Raw genomic sequence first — 22,121 nt, forward strand, 5'->3', positions numbered from 1 at the left:
ATTCCCAAAGTCGGGATGTTTTCTTAAATACAATACTGCCCCCTTAAGTCCATGTTATAAATAGAATTTCACATTGTTTTTCTTTTTTTCAGAAAGAAGGCACAGGTAGTCCTCAATTTACAACAGAAGATGATAACCTGTTTCCCTGAAAATAAGACATCCCCTGATAATAAGCCCAATTGGGCCTTTGAGCGCATGCACTAAAATAAGCCTCCCCCAAAAAATAAGCCCTCCCTGAAAATATTTAAACGCAGAGCTGGAAATCAGGTAAGACGGCAAGAGGAGCCCCATCTTGCTCCACGCGCCCCAAAATAATAAGACCTCCCCGAAAATAAGGCCAAGCGCTTATTTCGGGGTTCAAAAAAATATAAGACAGGATCTTATTTTCGGGGAAACACAGTACAACAACATATTGATTTGAAACCCGAAATATTTTTGTTGGGGATTTTACCAGAAACTTACAGTAAAGACAATGTGTATTTGATTATCCATGTAATAACTGCAGCTAGAATTGTATTTGCACAAAATTGGAAAAGTGAAGAGATTCCTACGGATGAGAATGCGATTAGGAAAATATTAGAATGTGCAGAAACGAATAGGTCAACTCTTGCAATCAGAGAAGGAACAAACTGACTATTTGCAGGATCATCTCCTACCCGCCTCCCACCATCACAGACATATCTTGTTTAGCATCATCCTTGTAAAAGTCTGTAGCGATTCTCCATCATATCCAGGTCATGTTTATCCCAAAGGTGCTTTTTCAGGAGGCAACTGGACTTTGTTTTTCCTTGAAGACATTTCGCTACTCATCCAAGAAGCTTCTTCAGCTCTGAGTAGATGGTGGGGAATTGTTGTGGCCTGTCAGTGGCCTGTGCAGTTAGTAGCTGATTCTGACAGCGAGGAGGCTGGTGTGGTGCTGCGCCAGCAGCCTGTGCAGCTGGCACTCGAGTCAGACAATGAGGAGGCTGGAGAAGATGTGGTGCCAGAGGCGGGGATTCAGCCAGGGCCTTCAGAACCTCCAGAAGCTCCCTTAAGTAAAGAGGATGAAGAGGAGGAGCCTCTTCTTGATGCACGGGCGTGCAGAGCTGCCAAAAGGCAGGAGTGGCTCCTCAGGAGGAGGTCTCCTCGAGAGTAAGGCTTGGGGCTAATTGGCCACTCCCCTAGCCTATTTAAGGAAGGACGACAACTGATGCAATTTGCAGGAAACAACTTCGTTCACATTCCTTTCGCGTCTTGATTCCAGAAACGTTTGATTCGGCTCTTGTTTCTCTCGTCAGTTTTCCTGCAAATTGCTTCTGGGCATTCTGCCAAGCACAGTAAGATTACGGTTATTTGAAATACTGTGCCTCAGAATTGAGTTATTCTTCTTTGGATTCTTGTCGGCTGTTATTGAAGTTAAATTAACAGCCCTTGTTCAGAAAAGACTGGTTTAAACTGTACTTGTGTTCGAACAACTACTAAGAAAGCTCATTAGTAGTCCTTAATTACTAAACCAAGGTTTGTGCGGACTTTGTGTGTGCTGCATTCTTTGGGGTCCGTAGCTGGGGCAGAACAGGAATGGAAGGATTTATATTCCTTGCAGACAGCTGGTCATTTGCATCCTTTTAGAGGGTTGTTGAGGCCACTCGGATGTTTATCTGTGTCCTCAGGGTCACCTGAGTGGTGCAAATGGTTCCTGTAGTCTGCATTTCCCCCTACCCCCGGAAATCCGTTGTTTTAAGCTATGCAATTTGGGATGAAACCCCTTCAAATGGCGTGGAAGTATGAACCAGGGGTGAAATCCAGCAGGTTCTGACAGGTTCTGGAGAACCGGTAGCGGAAATTTTGAGTTAGTTCGTAGAACCGGCAAATACCACCTCTGGCTGGCCCCAGAGTGGGGTGGGAATGGGGATTTTGCAGTATCCTTCCCCTGGAGTGGGATGGGAATCGGGATTTTGCAGTATCCTTCCTCTGCCACGCCCACCAAGTACGCCCACCATACCATACCACACCACGCCCACGAGCCACGCCCACAGAACCGGTAGTAAAATAATTTGGATTTCACCACCGGTATGAACGGATTTCCAGAAAAGATTGCAGACTACAGGAACCATTAGCATTTCGCAGATGAACCTCCAAGTGGCCTCAACAACTCTCTAAAAGGATGCAAATGACCAGCTGTCTGCAAGGATTATCAATCCTTCTATTCCCCACCATCCACTCAGAGCTGAAGAAGCTTCCTGGATGAGAAGCGAAACGTCTTCAAAGAAAAAAAAAAAAAGAGAGTCCAGTTGCCTCCTGAAAAAAAGCACCTTTGGGATCATACTTGCAACCAAACAACACGCAGAGACACAAGTCTTCTGCTCAGTGGTGAAATGTAAAATTTGTTACTACCGGTTCTGTGGGCGTGGCTTGGGAGGGTAATATGACTGAGTGGGCATGGCCGACTTTTTTTTTTTTTTTACTTTTAAAACCATTTTTTCTACAACCTCTTCTGCTGAAGGGGTTGTAGAAAAAATGCTTTTAAAAGCCTCTGATGATCCCAGCTGAGTTGCCTGATCGGCAGAGGCTTTTTAAAAAAAAAAAAAAAAAATTTTCTACAACCTCTTCAGCCGAAGAGGTTGTAGAAAAAATGCTTTTAAAAGCCTCTGATGATCCCAGCTGAGCTGCGTGATCATCAGAGGCTTTTTTGTTTTTTTACTTTTAAAAGCATTTTTTCGGCCAGAGGTTGTAGAAAAAATGCTTTTAAAAGCCTCTGACGATCCCAGCTGACTTGCCTGATCGGCAGAGGCTTTCTTTTTATTAAAAAAAAAACATTTTTTCTATAACTTCTTCGGCCGAAGAGGTTGTAGAAAAAATGCTTTTAAAAGCCTCTGATGATCCCAGCTAAGCCGTGTGATCATCAGAGGCTTTTTTTTTTTTTAACTTTTAAAAGCATGTTTTCGGCCAAAGGTTGGAGAAAAAATGCTTTTAAAAATAATTTTAAAAAGCCTCTGATGATTGCGCGGCTCAGCTGGGCATGGGGAGGGGGGCAGGTATTTTTGCTACCGGTTCCCCGAACCACCCACCTCCATCGCTACCGGATCGGATGATCCGGACCGAACCGGGAGCATTTCACTCTTGCTTCTGCTGTAATAGTGCTTCCTGGTGACTAGATTTCAAAGTAAACAGCCAAAATCAAGAGCGGGATCTATTCAAGTAGAGCGCCTTCCAGCCAATGGCAAGGAACAGCAAAATATTACCTCAAGTATTTTGAGGGGAAAGGTTCCTTCACAAATTTGTCTATTCTTCCTTTAAAGTCGCCTCCTAAGTTATCAGCCGTCCTGCCACCTGTTGGTCCCCTGAATTCCTTAAATTAAGACCATACAAGTAGTCCTCGACTTACAACAGGTCATGGAGTGACGGTTCGAAGTTACAACGGCCTGGCCAAAAAAAAATGACCCATGACCGTTTTTCACACTTACGACGGTTGCAGCATCCCCATGGTCACGGGATTAAAATCCGGATGCTTGGCAGCTGACTCACATTTATGACGGCCGCAGGGTCACGTGATCCGCTTCCGTGACCTTCCGACGAGCAAAGTCAACGGGGGGGGAAGCCAGACGCACTTCACAACCGTGTTATCAGTTTCACAAGTGCAGTGATTCACTTAAGAAATCTTTTAAGGACCCCGTAATCCCTTGTGGGATGGAGTCTGGGCAACTGAACGGAGCGGAGTGTTTACTGGCCGGATGCCATTCCTGTTGCCAGTGGGGAGTTACATTCAGCAGATATATTTTCACCGTGTCCGGAGAGAGAACTATCTGCCTCTGCCTAGGATCGAACTCACAGCCTCCTGATTGTGAGGCGAGAGCTCCACCTCTAGGCCACCGTACCACTCTATGATTCACTTAAGAAACGTGGCGGGAAAAGTTGTAACACGGGGCAAAACTCGCTCAACAAATTTCTCACTGAGCAAGATAAATTTAGGGCTTGGTGGTGGTTCGTAAGTCGAGGACTACCTGTAGAGAGTCCAGCTCCCCGTACAAAGACAGCTAAGCAAGTGGGGCAGGCAAAGGGGATTAAGAAGCATTCTCCTTTCCCACTTGTGGGTCCTATAGCTCAGTGAAGAACAGGAAGAAATCGTCTTGGCTTCCTGTAAAGAGAGACATGGATGGGACGTCACTAACCGAAGGTGAGCCATGTCGGTTCCAGCTTGTCTCAAACAGACATCTTGATGACGAATCAGGAGAAGCTAAAGAATGCTCAGAAAAAGCAAGACGAAGAAGAGACAATCCAGAAAGGAGACAATCAACCAAAGGATAACCGTTGCTACACAAACCCCCAACTACTATCCAGTTACTTTGGGCATTTTTTAACCCTCTTGTGCTTCTGTAACCACAACTTCATGTAGTGGACTTCCAAGAGGCGAGCCTGCCGGACGGAGCTTGGGTCAGAGGGGTTCTTGGCATGCAGATCCAGGTGATGAGCTCCTTCTGGGATCATGATGGCCACAAGAGTATCCGTGATGTTCTTTGTCACGCCACCTCCATACCAGGGATCGAGCCCTCCGTTGCTGGCAGAGAATGGAGAAGACAGGTGTGAATGGCATATGTGGACATCAAGGAGAATGCTGTTGTGACTCCGACCCCTGAGGATGACTTATCGGAGAGAGAAGGCTCCGAACATGAAGGAGAGGAGTTGGCCAGGCCTCCCTCTCCAGGACCCTCCTCTCTGGCAATGCCTCAGGTGTCTCCCGAAGGAGAAGTGATTGGCCAGGAGCCAGGTATCTCCTCGCAGTCAGACAGTGACGGAGATAAGTCTTGGCTGGATTCACACCAGCGTCAGAGAGACAAGCGCACGCAGCAGAAAAGGAGGCGTGCCAGAGATTAATCTGAGTCACTGGACCACACCCCACAGGGGATAAAAGTGGGTGAGGTAGCCATTCAGACTCTGTGACAGACAAAACTAACTACTAGCGAGTCTTTGTATCTTTGAAATCTTTGAATCTTTGTATCTTTGAAACAACCTTATCTGCCTTGGATTTAATACGGACTGGACTTGACAATTCTTGAACTGTGTGTATCTTGTTTGGGTTTATCTGTCGGAGGAATAACTCCTCCCTCTATGAGTAAAGTTCTTGGCAAGCAGCTACTGGGTTGCTGCCAATCCTCTTATTGAAAGAATTCGTTGTCTGCCAGTTTTATTTAACCCCTGGCTATCTGTTTGTGTGCGTGTGTGAGATGGGGACAGAACAAATGCAGAGAAACAGTAACCGCACAATAATTTCATCTCAGGTCACGATTTGGGTTGGATCTCTGGGGGCATCTCTCTCATCAAGCATCTTGAATTGTGACATCAACACTCAAGGATCAGAAGACAGTTTCTTCTGTACCCATCCCGGTACCTGATTTTTCTTTATTTATATCCCATCTTTTTTATTTTTATAAAATTACTCAAGTGGGCAAACATACTTAGTGCAGGCGCAATGGTTAGAACGCAGTATTGCAGGCTAACTCTGCCGACTGCCAGCAGTTTGATCCTGACTGGGCTTCAAGGTTGACTCAGCCTTCCATCTTTCCAAGGTCGGTAAAATGAGAACCCGGATTTTGGGGGGCAATATGCAAATAATGCTACCGTGTTTCCCTGAAAATAAGATCTCCCCCGAAAATAAGCCCTCCTCCAAAAATAAACCCTCCCCGAAAATATTTAAACGCATGCGTAGCTGGTCCCTGCTTCCCCTTTTTTGGATTCTGGGGCGCAACTGTCCTACCCAGGATGAGGTCCCGCCTCCCCACCTCTCTTTCCTGGTGGTCTCCCATCCCGGCTCAAATGTCTCTGTTCATCTTCACTGTTTTGGGATCCTCCGCCAAACCGGTTAGGGTTAGAGAGACAGAGCTGGAAATCGGGTAAGATGGCAAGAAGAGCCCCGTCCTGCTCCACGCGCCCCAAAATAATAAGACCTCCCCGAAAATAAGGCCAAGCGTTTATTTCAGGGTTCAAAAAAATATAAGACAGGGTCTTATTTTTGGGGAAACACTGTACTACATTGTAAACTGCCCAGAGAGTGCTGTAAAGCACTATGGGACAGTACAGTATATAAGGGGAACTGTGGTGGTGCAGTGGTTAGAATTATAGCCTAATTCTGCCCACAGCCAGGAGTTCGATCCTGACCTGCTGAAGGTTGTCTCAGCCTTCCAATCCTTCTGAGGTCAATAAAATGAGGACCCAGATTGTTGGGGCCAATAGGTTGACTCTGTAAACTGCTTAGAGAGGGCTGTAAAGCGATATATAAGTCTAAATGCTACTGCTATTGGTTATTGGTACAACACAAACTCACCTGAAAATGATGTTGCTGTGAGCGCTTATGTTTTTCCCACCGTAAATGGTGGGAATCAAGGAAGGGCGTGGCCGTACCCCCCAGGCTTTGAAACAGCTCTCCGAGTAAGAATGGAAGTCCCATTTCTGTGGCTCAAACATATCATTGATACCATCTGAACACATGGGCATCACCATCTCAGTGCAAGCCTTGGAGACGAGAAAGGAAATAGGAGAGTTTCATTTGATAAGATCTCCTGGCTTGGAATAGCTCTGTCAGAGAGACTGACCTTCATAGGTGAATCCCTAAAAATGCGAACTCTTAAAGATTTTTGTATTGTTTATTAAATTTCTAGGCTGCCACCTGACTAATACAGCAACCACGGGTAGGCTTACAATGCAGGTAGTCCTCTACTTAGAACAGTTCATTTAGTGACCGTTCAAAGTTATGACGTCACTTGAAAAAAAAGGGAGTTACTGTTCTGCCCCAGCTACGGACCCCAAAGAACGCAGCACAAAGTCCGTTCAAACCCTAGTGTACTGAATAAACCAGTCTTTTACAACAACGGCTGTTAATTAATAGCATCAACAGCCGCCAAGAATTCAAAGAATAATAACTGAAAGCTTACTGTGGTTGGCAGAATGCCCAGAAGCAATTTGCAGGAAGCTGATAAGATAAGCAAGACAAGACACGAAGGTATGTGAACGAAGTTGTTCCCTGCAAATTGCTTCAGTCGGCGTTCCTCCTTAAATAAGCTAAGGAAGTGGCCAATTAGCCCCAAGCCTTACTCTCGAGGAGACCTCCTCCTGAGGAGCCACTCCTGCCTTTTGGCAGCTCTACGCGCCCGTGCATCGAGAAGAGGCTCCTCCTCTTCGTCCTCTTCACTTAAGGGAACTTCTGGAGGTTCTGAAGGCCCTGGCTGAATCCCCGCCCCTGGCATCTTCTCCAATCTCCTCATTGTCTGACTCGAATGCCAGCTGCACAGGCTGCTGGCACAGCCTCCTCGCTGTCTGAATCAGCTACTAGCTGCACAGGCCACGTACAGGCCACAACAGTTACAACCGTTTTTCACACTTACAGCATCCCCACCAGAGTCAGTATTAAGCCGGTTCGGGCAAACCGGTAGCAGCGACTGCGGGTGGGTCCGCCCACCCACCAAGACATAATGCTGTCCTCTTTAGCCACATTTTCGAGGCGCACACGGCAAACCAGTGGCAACAATGTGTGAAACCCACCCAATCCCCACGGTCACGTGATCCAAATTCAGACACTTGGCAATCTGGTACGTATTTATGACAGTTGCAGTGTCCGGGGGGGGGACAGGGGGGTGTCTCGTGACCACACCCTCTTTTTTTTTTTTTTTGCAACTTTCTGACCCAGCAAAGTCAATGGGGAAATCAGACTCACTCCACCACCGTGTGACTGATTTATCAACCGCAGTGATGCACTTCCCAACTGGGCCAAAAAAGTCGCAAAAACGGGGCAAAACTCACTTGACAAATGTTTCCCTCAGCGACAGAAATTTTGGGCTCAACTGTGGTTGTACGTTGAGGACTACCTGTATTGTAAGTTAATGAAACGTTTAAAAAGCGCTAAAAAGATTAGAACAAAAAGCTACAAATTGAAAAAATGACTACAGTAGTGGCCAAAATTGTGGAAACCTTTTGGGAAAAGTGTATTTTTGAGGTTTGATGGCTAATAACACCACTTTTTCAGGGGAGATTCAAGATAATCCTATTCCACTGCTGGAATGGCCTGGGAATAGCCCAGACCTTCACCCAATGGAAAATCTATGGAGCCGACTAAAGAAACTAGTTAGTCAGAAGCGACTCAGCAATAAAACCTAGTTAATAGAAGCCATAATTCCATCTTGGTTTCACATTAGAACAGCTGCAGAACTCAAAGGCTTGGTTCACACCATGGGAAGATGTTGTAAGGCCGTAATTCATGCTAAAGGTTACCCAATGAAGTATTCACTGACATGGTGATCATTTTTGTATATCTCGTTTTTTCTATGGTGATAATTTCTGTATATCTCATTTTTTCTACTTTTTCCCTTTTCTTCTTTATACTGTAACTGCTATTCTAATAGCAAATCCTTCATAAAAGTTATTGCATTACATTCTATGTGGTGTTATTAGCTAGTTTTAGAAAATACACTTTTCCCAAAAGGTTTCCACAATTTTGGCCACTACTGTATGACTTTTACATTGGAAAAAGGGGTGCCTTACATCACGATCGCCATTTCACCCACCCCTCCCATTATTGCCACGATGATTACGGGGTACACACCCACCTGATAAGACCAGCCCTTGAGGCCCAGACTTTTAGTAGCAGTCCGAGTTAAGTTCAAGCAGGATGCATGTCCAGTATAATTGTAGTAGATGTTTACAGCCCGGAAAATATTCTGCAGCAACAACCTGTCTGGCTGTTTGGGGTTTTTCAGGTATTTGCAGATAACCTAGAGGGAAAAAAAAAAAAAAAAGCAATAGAGAAGAATTGAGTCTCCCCAAATTAGCAGAGAGTTACACAATCCAATCCCGCGCAGAGAAGCTTATTCTTGGCACATCTGCAAAGCACAGGCAGTCCTCGACTTATGACCGCAATGGAGCCCAACATTTCCGTTGTTAAGCGAGACATTTGTTAAAGAGTTTTACGACCTTTCTTGCCCTCAGTTGTTAAGTGAATCATTGCAGTTGATAAGTGGTGCAATAGGACTGGGTGTTTTGTTAATATGATTTATTGGGTTAGGGATTTTCTGTCTTCACTGTATTATTTTGGGAGGGGGGTTGCACTGAGGGAGCTCAACCAATCTCATTGTACATATAGAGCCTGTAGTACAGTGGACTAATGCACTGTTATTAACATCTGCTGCTTGCAATTACTGCAAATTCAAATCCCACCAGGCTTAAGGTTGACTCAGCCTTCCATCCTTTCAAAGGTAGGTGAAATGAGGACCCAGATTGTGGGGGCAATAAGCTGACTTTGTATAAAATATACAAAAGTATGAAGGCTATTGCTTAACGCATTGTAAGCCGTCCTGAGTCTCCGGAGAAGGGCGGCATATAAATTAAAGCTATATATATATATATATATATATTATATATATATATTATATAATATATTATAATTATAATATATATATATTATATATATATATATTATATAGATATAGATATAGATATAGATATAGATATATATTTGTCATGTAAGTTTTCACGGGTATATATGTGTGTATAGTTAATATTTCGGGTTTCTTCCCGTGTAATTGTGGATATATCCCTAAAAGGGTAGAAGCGACGTTTCGACAGAATCTCATCTGCCATCATCAGGCTTATGTGAGGAGTCTTTTGCAGTAAATGTTACTGCAAAAGACTCCTCACATAAACCTGATGATGGCAGATGAGATTCTGTCGAAACGTCGCTTCTACCCTTTTAGGGATATATCCACAATTACACGGGAAGAAACCCGAAATATTAACTATACACACATACATACATACATACATACATACATACATACATACATATATATATATATATATATATATGTTGTGCACTGACAATAAAGATTTGAATTGAATTGTTAGCAACACAGTTGTTAAGTGAATCTGGCCTCCCCAGGGATTTTTGCTTGTCAGAAAGTTGCAAAAGGGGATCCCGTCACCCCGGGACACAGCAACGGTCATAAATATGAAACAGTTGCCAAGCATCTGAATTTTGATCACGTGATGATGATGATGATGGGGATGGGATCTCTCTTTGATAAGTTTCTATCTCTTATTTCTTCTCCTGCCCTCAGGTGCTTTGGAGAATAGGTTGACTCCCTCTTCTCTGTGTCAGCCCCTCAAATACTGGAAGACAGTTATCCTGTTCCTCCTAACCCTTCTCTTTGAGATACCCAGCTCCCTCAACCGTTTATTGTCCCGAAGGTGCTTTTTCCAGGAGGCAACTGGACTTCCTTGTTTTTCTTTGAAGAGGTTTCGTTTCTCATCCAAGAAGCTTCTTCAGCTCTGACTGGATGGTGGGGAATGGAAGGATTGATATTCCTTGCAGACAGCTGGTCATTTGCATCCTTTTTGAGAGTCATTGAGGCCACTTGGAGGTTTGTCTGTGTCCTTGGGGTCACCTGAGTAGTGCAAATGGGTGTGGAGCCTTCTTGGAACTGCTGAAAGGACTGTGTTGAAAACCCCGAGGGTGCAGACAAACCTCCAAGCGGCCTCAACGACTCTCTAAAAGAATGCAAATGACCAGTATCCAGTCCTTTTCAAGTATATATAGTATCACATACCCTGGTTATAATCATACATTAATCATACATTATAGTCTCGGGGTAGGCTACTGGGGGTTCGGGAAAATCTCTAACTAAAATTCTGTGCCGTTCAGAGAACCGCCAAATCCCACTCCTGGCTGGCCCCGTTCACCCCACCCTGCCCCTCCCAGGAGTCCCCACATGGCCCGTTTCGGATGCAGGTAAGTGCAGGGCGTGCGCGGAGGCTCGGGGAGGGTGAAAAACGGGCCTACCTGAAGTTCAGAAAGGCCAGAAATGGGCCCATTTCCGGCCTCAAGAGGGCCTTCGGAGCCTGGGGAGGCTGTTTTTGCCCTCCCGGAGGCTCGAGAAAAACCTCCGAAGCCCAGGGAGGACAAAAACACCCCTCCCCACCGTGGTGCAGGAGGCCGACTAGGCCACGCCCACCCAGCAACTGGGCAGAGAACACCTTGCTAAAATTTTTGAAGCCCACCCCTCTATAATAGTCTCTTTTAAATGCATAATGTTGTATATCATAGATACAACCATTATTCTCATAATTATACCATAACCTTCTATGTATTTATCATTCTATACATTTTAATCTATAGTCATGTACAGTCCAATATTAATATTTCTTACAATATATATTCTTATATATATATCTATATAAGTCTTATTTCTATTTTGTTAATCTTCTTTCATTATTAAATAACTAATCTCTGCACCTGTTATCTAACCATTTGTACAATAAATTGAGTAATACTCTGGATTTTCTTAAATTCCATCATTAATCTGTCCAATTCAGCACATTCTAGTATTTCCTTTATTACCTTTTCATCTATAGGGATCCTTTCATTTTTCCCCAATTTTGTGCATATGAGATTCTAACTGCTGTTATTACATGTAACATTGAGTAAGTGATTCTGTTATTATATTTCCCCGGTAGTATGCCTAATAAAAATAGTCCTGGTTTTAGATCTAATCTCTTCTAACCACCTTTTTATCTTTGACCAATATTTTTTGGCCATTGGACAGGTCCATGGAAGTGTGGGGGAGGTTCAGCTGTCTGGAATCCGCACTGCATATCAGACATTAACACAATAGAGTGAGTCCAGAGATAATTTCACGAGAAGAGTCCTCCACTCCTCCACTCACAGCAGAATACCTTATGCCACCAGACTTGAAATTTTGGGATTAGACAATTTAGAACTACGTCACCTTCGCTCTGACCTAAGCGTAGTACACAAAATTATCTGCTATGACGTCTTACCTGTCAATGACTACTTCAGCTTCAACCGCAACAATACATGAGCACACAATAGATACAAACTCAAGGTAAACCGCTCCAAACTCGATTGCAGAAAATATGACTCCAGTAACAGAGTGGTCAATGCCTGGAATGCATTACTTGACTCTGTGGTTTTTTCCCCAAATCCCCAAAACTTTAACCTTAGACTGTCTACTGTTGACCTCACCCCATTCCTAAGAGGTCTGTAAAGGGTGTGCATAAGCGCACCAGCGTGCCTACCGCCCCTGTCCTACTGTCCCCATGTATTCGTATCCTTATCCTGTATTCATAATCATGCTTATACCAGTAGTGGGATTCAACTCCCGTCGCTACCGGTTTGCTCGTAGGCACGCAGGCGCTCGCGCTCGACATTTCTGCGCATGCACAGTGTTGTCCGGGCGGGTGGGTGGAGACTCCCGCCGCCGCCACTACCAGTTCACCCGATCTGGTAGTGGCGGCGACATATACTGTAAACCACTGGTTTACAGTATATGTCAACTTGCAAAGCTTTCAAGTTGCCATGAGCAGGAGGGAGGAAGAACTGAAGTGAATTCCATACATTCTTTCTGACCGCAATCAGAAGGAGGGTGTTAGGTTTCACAGCCAGCCAAAGTGGTTAATTGGAGAATGTGATGTATGACATGGCCAGAGAGGAGGGGAGAGACAGGGTCATAGGGGAACGTAAATCTATGTAGGATCAGTCCTAACTGCATCCAAGTATTGCTGGAATGGTGCTCCTAATAAATGAATATATTTCCTTTGAAGTTTGGATCATGGCTCATGAATTAATTAGGGCATCTTTCGGAAACTTGACAGTATACTTCTATCTGTTATCTTATACGTGTTTGATAAAAAAATGTTAAAATATTAAAAATGTTAAAATATTAAAATATTAAAATAATCACTTTCCAAGCTTTTTCCAGTTGTCCGAAATCCTTTTTCTCAGCTGGAAAGTCCCGGATTTCCCAAAACATTTCTGCTCCTACAGACGGGCCATACGGAAGTTAAAAGAGTTGCTTTAAGAGGCTGCGACTTTTATGGAGAGCAGTGGGAACTAGAGACACAGAGCCTCCCATTTCCCTAAGGGGACTATTCCCCACCCCCACCCCGGCCCCATGACTGAAGAGGATTAAACCGATGTATTCAAGCCAGCTGAATGAATCCACCTTTCTAGCTACTCAATAGCTCTCCGGCTCAGTCTCAGAATAATCACATTAGTTGGGTCACTGAAAACTCTCCGGGTTTCTAAACAAAGAAAAAAAAAGAAGAAGAAGAAGTGACTGGAAAAAGCTTACGCCACCCAGGGAAGCTGAATACGTTAGGTTTTTTTTTTTTTTAAAGGATTTGACAAAAGAGGAAAAAAAAACCCTTCTTGATTTTTAGACCCTGGATGGACTGGAAGATCTCGTGTGAAAAGGTTTTCTCAAGGGAAGCCCCACCATCACCATTTCAAAAATAAACAAACCTTTTTATTAAAAAAAAAAAAAAAAAGGCTGCCAGCACCAAGGGCACCCAGAAAGCTCAAATCATAATTGACAAATCTTAACAAGCCAGTATTCGAGGGTTGCTTTTGATAAGTTATCAACAGTAGAATCCTTCAAGTTTCTAGGTTCTACCATATCTCAAGACTTAAAATGGACGCCTAACATAAAAAACGTCATCAAAAAAGCACAGCAAAGGCTGTTCTTTCTGTGCCAACTCAGGAAGCTCAAACTACCCAAGGAGCTGCTGATCCAGTTCTACAGAGGAATTATTGAGTCTGTCATCTGCACCTCCATAACTGTCTGGTTTGGTTCTGCAACCCAAGAAGACAGACACAGACTTCAGAGGATAATTAGAACTGCAGAAAAAAACATGGCTACCCACCTGCCTTCCATTGAGGGCCTGTATACTGCACAAGGCAAAAAGAGGGCTGTGAAAATATTTACAGACCCCTCGCATCCTGGACATAAACTGTTTCAACTCCTACCCTCAAAATGACGCTATAGAGCACTGCACACCAGAACAACTAGACACAAAAACAGTTTTTTCCTGAATGCCATCACTCTGCTAAACAAATAATTCCCACAACACTGTCAAATTAACTACTAAAACTGTTTTACTATTCTTCTCATCCTTACTAGTACATACCTATCTCTTCCCACTTATGGCTATATCCATGTTGCTTGTACCTTTACAACTTATATTGTTTTTATTGTTTCCTAGTATGATTTGATTGCTTATTAGTATCCTATGACTATCACTAAGTGTTGTATCTTATGATTCTTGATGAATATATTTTATCTTTTCTTTTTATGTACACTGAGAGCATCTGCACCAAAGACAAATTTCTTGTGTAATCAATCACACTTGGCCAATAAAGAATTCTAATCTATACATTCTTATTCTATTCTATTCTGTTCTGTTCTGTTCTGTTCTGTTCTGTTCTGTTCTATTCTTTCTTATTCCAATTCTTATTCCAATTCTTATTCCAATTCTTATTCCAATTCTTATTCTATTCTATTCTATTCTATTCTATTCTATTCTATTCTATTCTATTCTATTCTATTCTATTCTATTCTATTCTATTCTAATTCTATTCATTCTTATTCCATTCCAAAATCAGAGAGCCTAAAAAACAGCGTTTCTCAAGCTTAGCTATTTTAAAGATGGGCGGACTTCAACTCCCAGAATTCCTCAGCCAGCAAGCTCAACAGGGCAATGTTGGCCCCTTCCAGTAACAGTGCAAGGCATTTTTCATAAATTTAGCTGCAACTCTTGGTTTCCCCCATCAGATATGATCAATTCTTGAGCTACTTTGCCATGTGTTTGTCTTGTTACATATTAGACCATTCAAAGTCACTAAACGAATGGTCACAAGGACCAGAATATGGATAATTTTTATTCATGATGCAATCGGATCCCTTTTTTTCCCCTCAGGAATTTAATTTTGGCGTCTTCTGGACAGGAGTGTGTTTCCAATATTCTTATCATTGGTTCGCTGCGTGTACACTTCTGCACATGCACTTTGCTCACTCGCGGGCCTTCCGTGCATACACCTGGCCTCAAAAATGTGCTTAAATAGGATGGCATAGAGCCGGGGTGAGTGGGCGGGCAATTTCTTTCTGTTACCGGTTCGCCTGAACTGGTACGAACCGGCTGAATACTACCTGTTTCTGGAAAAGGCCAATTTTGGGGTGGATCATAGAAAACAAAACAGTCACTTTGGGTTCAGTTACCTTAACAGGCCAGGCAGGGAGAGGCTGTAAGAAGGCGGCTTCATACGGATAGTCTACCATGGCCACGTAAATCCATGTCCCACTTAGCCATTCTCTGAAGTTGATGACATCTGTTGTGGTTTTCAAGGGGCTGCACAAATGAAATGTGTGGGAAAGCCACTGTAAACCTTTCTCTAAAAAGAAAAAAAATCCAGAAATTACAGTTTCTCTGTCTGTCTGTCTGTCTGTCTGTGTATATATTTAAACACACACATATATGTTTATACACACACACACACACACACACACACATATATATACATTAAGTGTTTTTCTATCGAGACACCTGGTCTACCCCAACATGTGGGAGGGGGCATTCTGTTCCCTTTTGCCTTTCAGCTCCAGTCCAGGAGCCCTCAAGCAGTCGCATTCACGACAAACCATTTTATACCAAATTTATATTTTGCTGATGAAGAAATAAAGGGAGACTAGTATAGATTTATTTCAAGCTTTCATCAGCTAGCCATACCCTTACTCGGATTCGAACTTGGGCTTCCTGCATGTTAGGCAGTTGAATTAACCTTCTGAGCCACAAGTTCTCCTCCCTTCATCAGTTTGAGCCAGGGGAAAAATTAAGTGAAAGATTAAGCAGAATGTTGGGGTAGACCAGGTATCTCGATAGAAAAACACTTAATCTTTCTCCTGGCTCAAACTGATGAAGGGAGGAGAACTTGTGGCTCAGAAGGTTAATTCAACTGCCTAAACATGCAGGAAGCCCAAGTTCGAATCTGAGTAAGGGTATGGCTAGCTCAGGGGTGGGCAAATCAGGAATTCTGGGAGTTGAAGTCCACAGGTTGTAAAAGGACCACATTTGCCCACCCCTGGGCTAGCTGATGAAAGCTAAAAAGCTTGAAATAGATCTATACTAGTATCCCTTTATTTCTTTTATCAGCAAAATATATTTTTATCAAAAAAATCTTTATCAGCTGATAAAAAAATAAAGGGAGACTAGTATAGATCTATTTCACTCTCATCAGCTAGCCGTACCCTTACTCGGATTCGAACTTGGGCTGCCTGCATATTAGGCAGTTGTATTAACCTCTGAGTCACAAGTTCTCCTCCCTTTATCAGCTGATAATATATATATATATCCTAGTGGATGATCACTTGAATATGAGCCAGAAGTGTGCAGCAGCAGCCAAAAAAGCTAATACAATCCTGGGTTGAATAAACAGAGGCATAAAATCAAGATCACATGAAGTATTAGCACCGCTTTGTAAATCCCTAGTAAGGCCACACCTGGAGTACTGCAACCAATTTTGATCACCACACTGGAAAAAAAGAGGTTGAGACTTTGGAAAAAGTTCAGCGAAGAGCGACTAAGATAATCGAAGGCCTGGAGACTAAAACTTATGAAGAACAGCTGCAGGATTTGGGTCTGGCTAGTCTAAAGAAAAGAAGGATTAGGGGTGAAATGATAGCAGTATTCCAATATTTGAGTGGCTGCCACAGAAAAGAGGGGGTCAAATTATTCTCCAAAGCACCAGAGGGCAGGACGAGAAGCAATGGATGGAAACTAAGCAAAGAGAGAAGCAACCTGGAATTAAAGAAAAACTTCCTAACAGTGAGGACAATTAACCAGTGGAACAGCTTGCCCCCAGAAATCATGGATGTTCCATTACAGGAAGTTTTCAAGAAGAAACCAGACAGTCATTTATCTGAAATGGTATAGGTCAGGGGGTCAGCAACCTGTGGCTCTGGAGCCGCATGCGGCTCTTTGGGCCCTCTGCTGTGGCTCCCTGTCAGGTGATCCCACCACTGGCTGGCCCCGCCCCTCGCCCTCCCTTCCCAGTCACTCCTCGCCTGCCCCGAGAAGGTAAGGGCGATGGTGGGGGATGAAGAAGCAGCCAGGATAGAGACAGAGAGATACAGAGAGAGGGGAGAGAGAGATAGAGAAATACAGAGAGAGATAGAGGGGGGGGAGGAAAGAGGGAGGGAGGAAGAGGAGAGAGAGAGAGATGTCAAAAGGATTTTGTGGTTCTCTGCCCTAATGACCGGCTGGGTAGGCGTGGCTACGAGGGGAGTCATGTGACTAATGGAAGTGAGTGACATTGAGTTGGCCACGCCCACCCAGACTTTGTGGCTCCCGGTGTTTTCTTTTCTGTGGGAAACGGGTCCAAATGGCTCTTTTGAGTATTTAAGGTTGCAGACCCCTGGTATAGGTTCTCCTGCTTGAATAGGGGGCTGGATTAGAAGACCTCCAAGGTCCCTTCCAGCTCATTCTATTCTACACCAGAGTTACTCACTCTTGGCCACTTGAAGATGAATGGGCTTCAACACCCAGAATCCCCCAGCTTAGCAATTACTCGCTGTTAGCTTCCTACCTGTGTCAGCGATACGTTTAATGGCCGCCCAGGAATTTCGGATGGATTCCGAACAGCCAACCCCGCTTTTTTTGAAATCTTCGGTCACTATCTTATGAAAGGAACCACAGGGAACCAAGCTGTCGAACTGCCAAATGGGGGCCGATGCAGCCAGGGCTCTGCAACCGAAGAGACAAAATACAGGTAATACTCGATTTACAACAGTTCGCTTAGTGACGGCTTAAAGTTACAATGGCACTGAAAAAAGGGACCGATGACCGTTTTTCACAATTATGACCGTTTGGCATGTTATTTACATTCAGATGCCTAAAGTCACTCAGCCGGCTTTCATGCCTAAGGCGGGATTAGAACTCACAGTCCCCTGGTGATTGGCCACATTTCACCCAGTCAGCTTTCATGCCTAAAGCGGGATTAGAACTCCTGTTGATGGGCCCAAAGTCATCAAGCCAGCTTTCACACCTAAGATGGGACTAGAACTCAGTCTCCTCATGATTGGCCCAAAGTCACCCAACTGGCTTTCATGCCTAAGGCGGGACTAGAATTCACAGTCTCCTCGTGATTGGCCCAAAGTTACCCAACCAGCTTTTATGTCTAAGGCAGGATTACAACTCACAGTCTCCTCATGATTGGCCCAAAGTCACCCAGCCGGCTTTCACACCTAAGGCGGGACTAGAACTCACAGTCTCCTCATGATTGGCCCAAAGTCACCCAACCGGCATTCAGGCCTAAGGCGGAACTAGAATTCACAGTCTCCTCGTGATTGGCCCAAAGTCACCCAGCGGGCTTTCATGCCTAAGGCGGGACTAGAATTCAGTCTTCTTGTGATTGGCCCAAAGTCACCCAGCCGGCTTTCACGCCTAAGGTGGGACTAGAACTCACAGTCTCCTCATGATTGGCCCAAAGTCACCAAGCCGGCTTTCATCCCTAAGGCGGGACTAGAACTCACAGCCTCCCGCTCTCCATCATCGTGACCGCTAAACTCTAAATCTAAGTAGTAATCAAAAGTAGTAGTAATGAAAAACCACCAGCGGAGGAAGATGAAGCGAGATTCAGAAACTAGCTGGTTCCTCTGTGGTTCCACAGGAGAGAGTGCCAAGTTGCTCCAGACTTACCCAATTACTACGTGGGGGTACTTCATTCGGAACCAGGCAGCAAGCATTCCGCCATAAGACCCTCCTATGGCTATCACTGGAGTATTCTGCGTTCCAGGAATCGTATTTTTCAAGTGCTGGATAAGTACCGCAAAATCAGCCAGAGCTTGCTGCGAAGTCAAGTAATTCAAGTGCTTAGCATCCTGAAACGAGAGCACAAAACTTTTGTATGGCGCTCTTAGTATATTTACTCACCTTTCCTGCCCGTCAAAAGACTTGTGGACTTCAACTTCTGGGAGATTTTGATTTTGTTTGTCATGTCACAAAAATGGGATCACGTGACCCCACAACTGTCATAGATATGAGTCAATTGCCGAGCATCTGAATTTTGTTTTTGTTTTTTCCGTGTTTTTTATTGTTTTATTTATATAACATTCAATTTCCATCCAACAGTGTGCGATCTGGGTACAGTTATTTTTAAACATTCATAGTCCCCATATTTGTTATAATATTCATCACGATAATATTAATAATATAATATAGTAATACCGTGTTTCCCCGAAAATAAGCCCTCCCCTGATAAGCCCTCCCCCTAAAATAAACCCTCCTCCGAAAATAAGCCCTCCCTGAAAATATTTAAACGCATGCACAGCCGGTCCCCGCCATTTCCTCTGGTTAGGGCAGGGGTCAGCAACCTGCGGCTCTGAAGCCACATGTGGCTCTTTCACCCCTCTGCTGCGGCCCCGTCACTCAAAATATGCGTCACAACCGCCAATGTGCGACACCCGCCGGTACGCAATTTATTGAGCTTTTCATGGTAGGCCAACCATGGATAAATCCAAGAAAAGAAAAGTCTCAGAAGAAAACAGAACCTTTAATTCAACTACAGATGCTAGTTTTGTGGCCGCTCAAGAAATAGTCAGGCACGGGAAGGATTTTGTGGCTCCCGGTGTTTTTCTTTTCTGTGGGAAATGGGTCCAAATGGTTCTTTGAGTGTTTAAAGTTGCAGACCCCTGGGTTAGGGTTAGGAAGACAGAGCTGGAAATCAGGTAAAACAGCTCCATATGCCTCAAAATAATAAGACCTCCCTGAAAATAAGGCCAAGCGCTTATTTCAGGGTTCAAAAAAATATAAGACAGGGTCTTATTTTCGGGAAAAGATGGTATAATAACAATAATACTTAACATCATCTTCTTTAACAATTCTCCACCACATTTCCTCTTTTCGTTTCTCCTCCTTTCTAACTTCTGTTTCTATTGTCTGGCCATTGATAGAATATATCCCATATCAGAAAATATTCAGTTTCTTCTTTATCCTTAATAGCGAGCGTTAATCTGTCCATTTCTGCACATTCTAATATTTTCTTAATAACATTTCCCTCAGATGGAATCTCATCATTTTTCCATTGTTGTGCAAATACGATTCTAGTTGCAATTAAGATATGCCAAGTGCAATGGTGGGTTTCAAATTTTTTTACTACCAGTTCTGTGGGTGTGGCTTGGTGGGCATGGCAGGGGAAGGATACTGTAAAATCTCCATTCCCTCCCCAGTTCAGGAGAAGGATACTATAAAATCTCCATTCCCTCCCCAGTTCAGGGGAAGGTTACTGCAAAATCCCCATTTCCTCCCAATCAACGGGGACTTGGGAGGGAGAGAATAGATGGGGGTGGGGGCCAGTCAGAATTTTTACTACCAGTTCTCCGAACTACTCAAAATTTCTGCTACCAGTTCTCCAGAACTGGTCAGAACATGCTGAAACCCACCTCTGGCCAAGCGTCTGAATTTTGATCACATGACGATGGGGAATGCTACAACGGTCGTAAGCGTGAAAACTGGTCATACATCATTCTTTTCAGTGCCGTTGTAACCTTGAATGGTCACTAAATGAACTGTTGTAAGCCGAGGACTGCCTGTAGAGCCGAGTTCAACGTATGAGTAGTCAATCTGTGACTACTTTGAATTGGGAGTGATACTTACGGTGTATGACTTATTTCCGAACGGCAAGGATTCCCCGTAGTATCTGTGTTCAGCAAAAACCAGGATGGCATCTAATTCTTCGGCCACATTCCACATGAAACCCTGGAATGGAGCAAAGATGGTCGTTTTTTTTAAAAAAATAATAATTCAGTAAAGAATAATCTTCGATCTTTCAAATGTATATACTGTAAAAAAAAGCCTGAAATAGTTTAACGGGATATGAGATAGAAATAATGGAATAGGAATAGGAATAGAAGGAAAAGGAAAAGAATGGAATAGGGATAGGGATAGGGATAGGGATAGGGATAGGGATAGGGATAGGGATAGGGATAGAATAGAATAGAATAGAATAGAATAGAATAGAATAGAATAGAATAGAATAGAATAGAATAGAATAGAATAGAATAGAATAGAATAGCTTTACTGTTACTTTGAATCAGAGGTGGTATTCAGCCGGTTCGGAGTAGTTTGCCCGAACCGGTAGCGCCCCGGCTGTAAGCCATCCTATTTAGGCACGTTTTTGAAGCCAAGCGCATGCGCAAAGGCACACGTGTGAGCAAAGAGTATATGCGAAAGGCCAGGCGCATGTGCGGAAGGCGGGTGCGCGTGCAAACCGGATGCGTGTGAGCGGTGCACAAGCGGGGCAAACCAGTAGTAACATGTGAAACCCACAGCTGCTTTGAATGTACACTAATTGGCATACATTAACAATGAAATTTCTTAAAGGGTCACCACCTCCAATTTTACACTACATCAACAAGACAAGATAAATATAAAATTATGCATATACCCACATATATTATACGACACAGAGAAACAACCCAGTCTAGTTCTACATGTTTATGGCAAGAAAAACGAATCTTGTGAGAGTTTACCAGACGGATGGCATATAGGGAACAAAGCTGTTACAGAATCCGGAAGTCCTGTACCGTATTATTTGCAAACCAGGCGATGTCCCCTTCATTGCCAGTGTAGAAAAGGATTGAGCCGGCGTCTTTCTTCCAGTGCTGATCTGCGATGAGGTAGCGCTGTTTGAACGTGCGGTCTTCAGCAAAACCAAAGTGATCGATCTGAAACAACATGGGGAGCGGGGGGGAGACCCTTAGAGAATGCAAAATAACTGGGTTGGAAGGGATCTTGGAGGTCTTCTAGTCCAACCCACTGCTCAAGCATGAGACCCTAAACCCGTGATGGCGAACCTATAGCACACATGCCACATCAGTGGGCACCCGAGCTCAGCTCCGGCGCGCATGCACACTCCGGCCATCTGATTTTTGGGCCTTCTAGGCCCAACAGAAGTAGGGAAACAGGTTTTTTTTATTTATTTATTTTTATTTGATTTATATGCCGCCCTTCTCCGGAGACTCAGGGCGGCTTACAATGCGTTAAGCAATAGCCTTCATACTTTTGTATATTTATACAAAGTCAGCTTATTGCCCCCACAAACTGGGTCCTCAATTTACCTACCTTCGAAAGGATGGAAGGCTGAGTCAACCTTCAGCTTGGCGGGATTCGATCTTACTTTAATTGCAGATAGCTGGTGTTAAATTGCAGAGCTCTGTCTGTTGAGCTATCCAGGCTCCGTTTCCTGCCTCCGGAGGGCATCGGGGGGGGAGCCCGTTTTTCACTCTCACCTGGCTCCAGAGCCTCTCTAG

At 43.9% G+C, this 22,121-nt stretch overlaps 1 protein-coding gene across 1 annotated transcript in view; it reads right to left on the reverse strand.

The window, feature by feature from the left end:
* Positions 1-2,427: 2,427 nt before the first annotated feature.
* The window catches only part of PRCP (prolylcarboxypeptidase), a 49,512-nt gene continuing 29,818 nt past the window's right edge, over positions 2,428-22,121 (reverse strand). Inside the window, exons 2-9 of the mRNA XM_060686175.2 lie at positions 21,396-21,536; positions 20,467-20,568; positions 18,511-18,692; positions 17,399-17,556; positions 15,036-15,208; positions 8,574-8,738; positions 6,299-6,486; positions 2,428-4,534 (exon numbers count right to left, since the gene is read on the reverse strand). Of these exons, the coding sequence (XP_060542158.2) occupies positions 4,318-4,534; positions 6,299-6,486; positions 8,574-8,738; positions 15,036-15,208; positions 17,399-17,556; positions 18,511-18,692; positions 20,467-20,568; positions 21,396-21,536 (1,326 nt within the window). The 3' untranslated portion in view covers positions 2,428-4,317. The remainder of the gene's footprint in view (positions 4,535-6,298; positions 6,487-8,573; positions 8,739-15,035; positions 15,209-17,398; positions 17,557-18,510; positions 18,693-20,466; positions 20,569-21,395; positions 21,537-22,121) is intronic.

The sequence above is a fragment of the Pantherophis guttatus genome, chromosome 5 (genome assembly GCF_059756535.1).
Source record: "Pantherophis guttatus breed Tessera chromosome 5, ASM5975653v1, whole genome shotgun sequence".
Classification (NCBI taxonomy): domain Eukaryota; kingdom Metazoa; phylum Chordata; class Lepidosauria; order Squamata; family Colubridae; genus Pantherophis; species Pantherophis guttatus.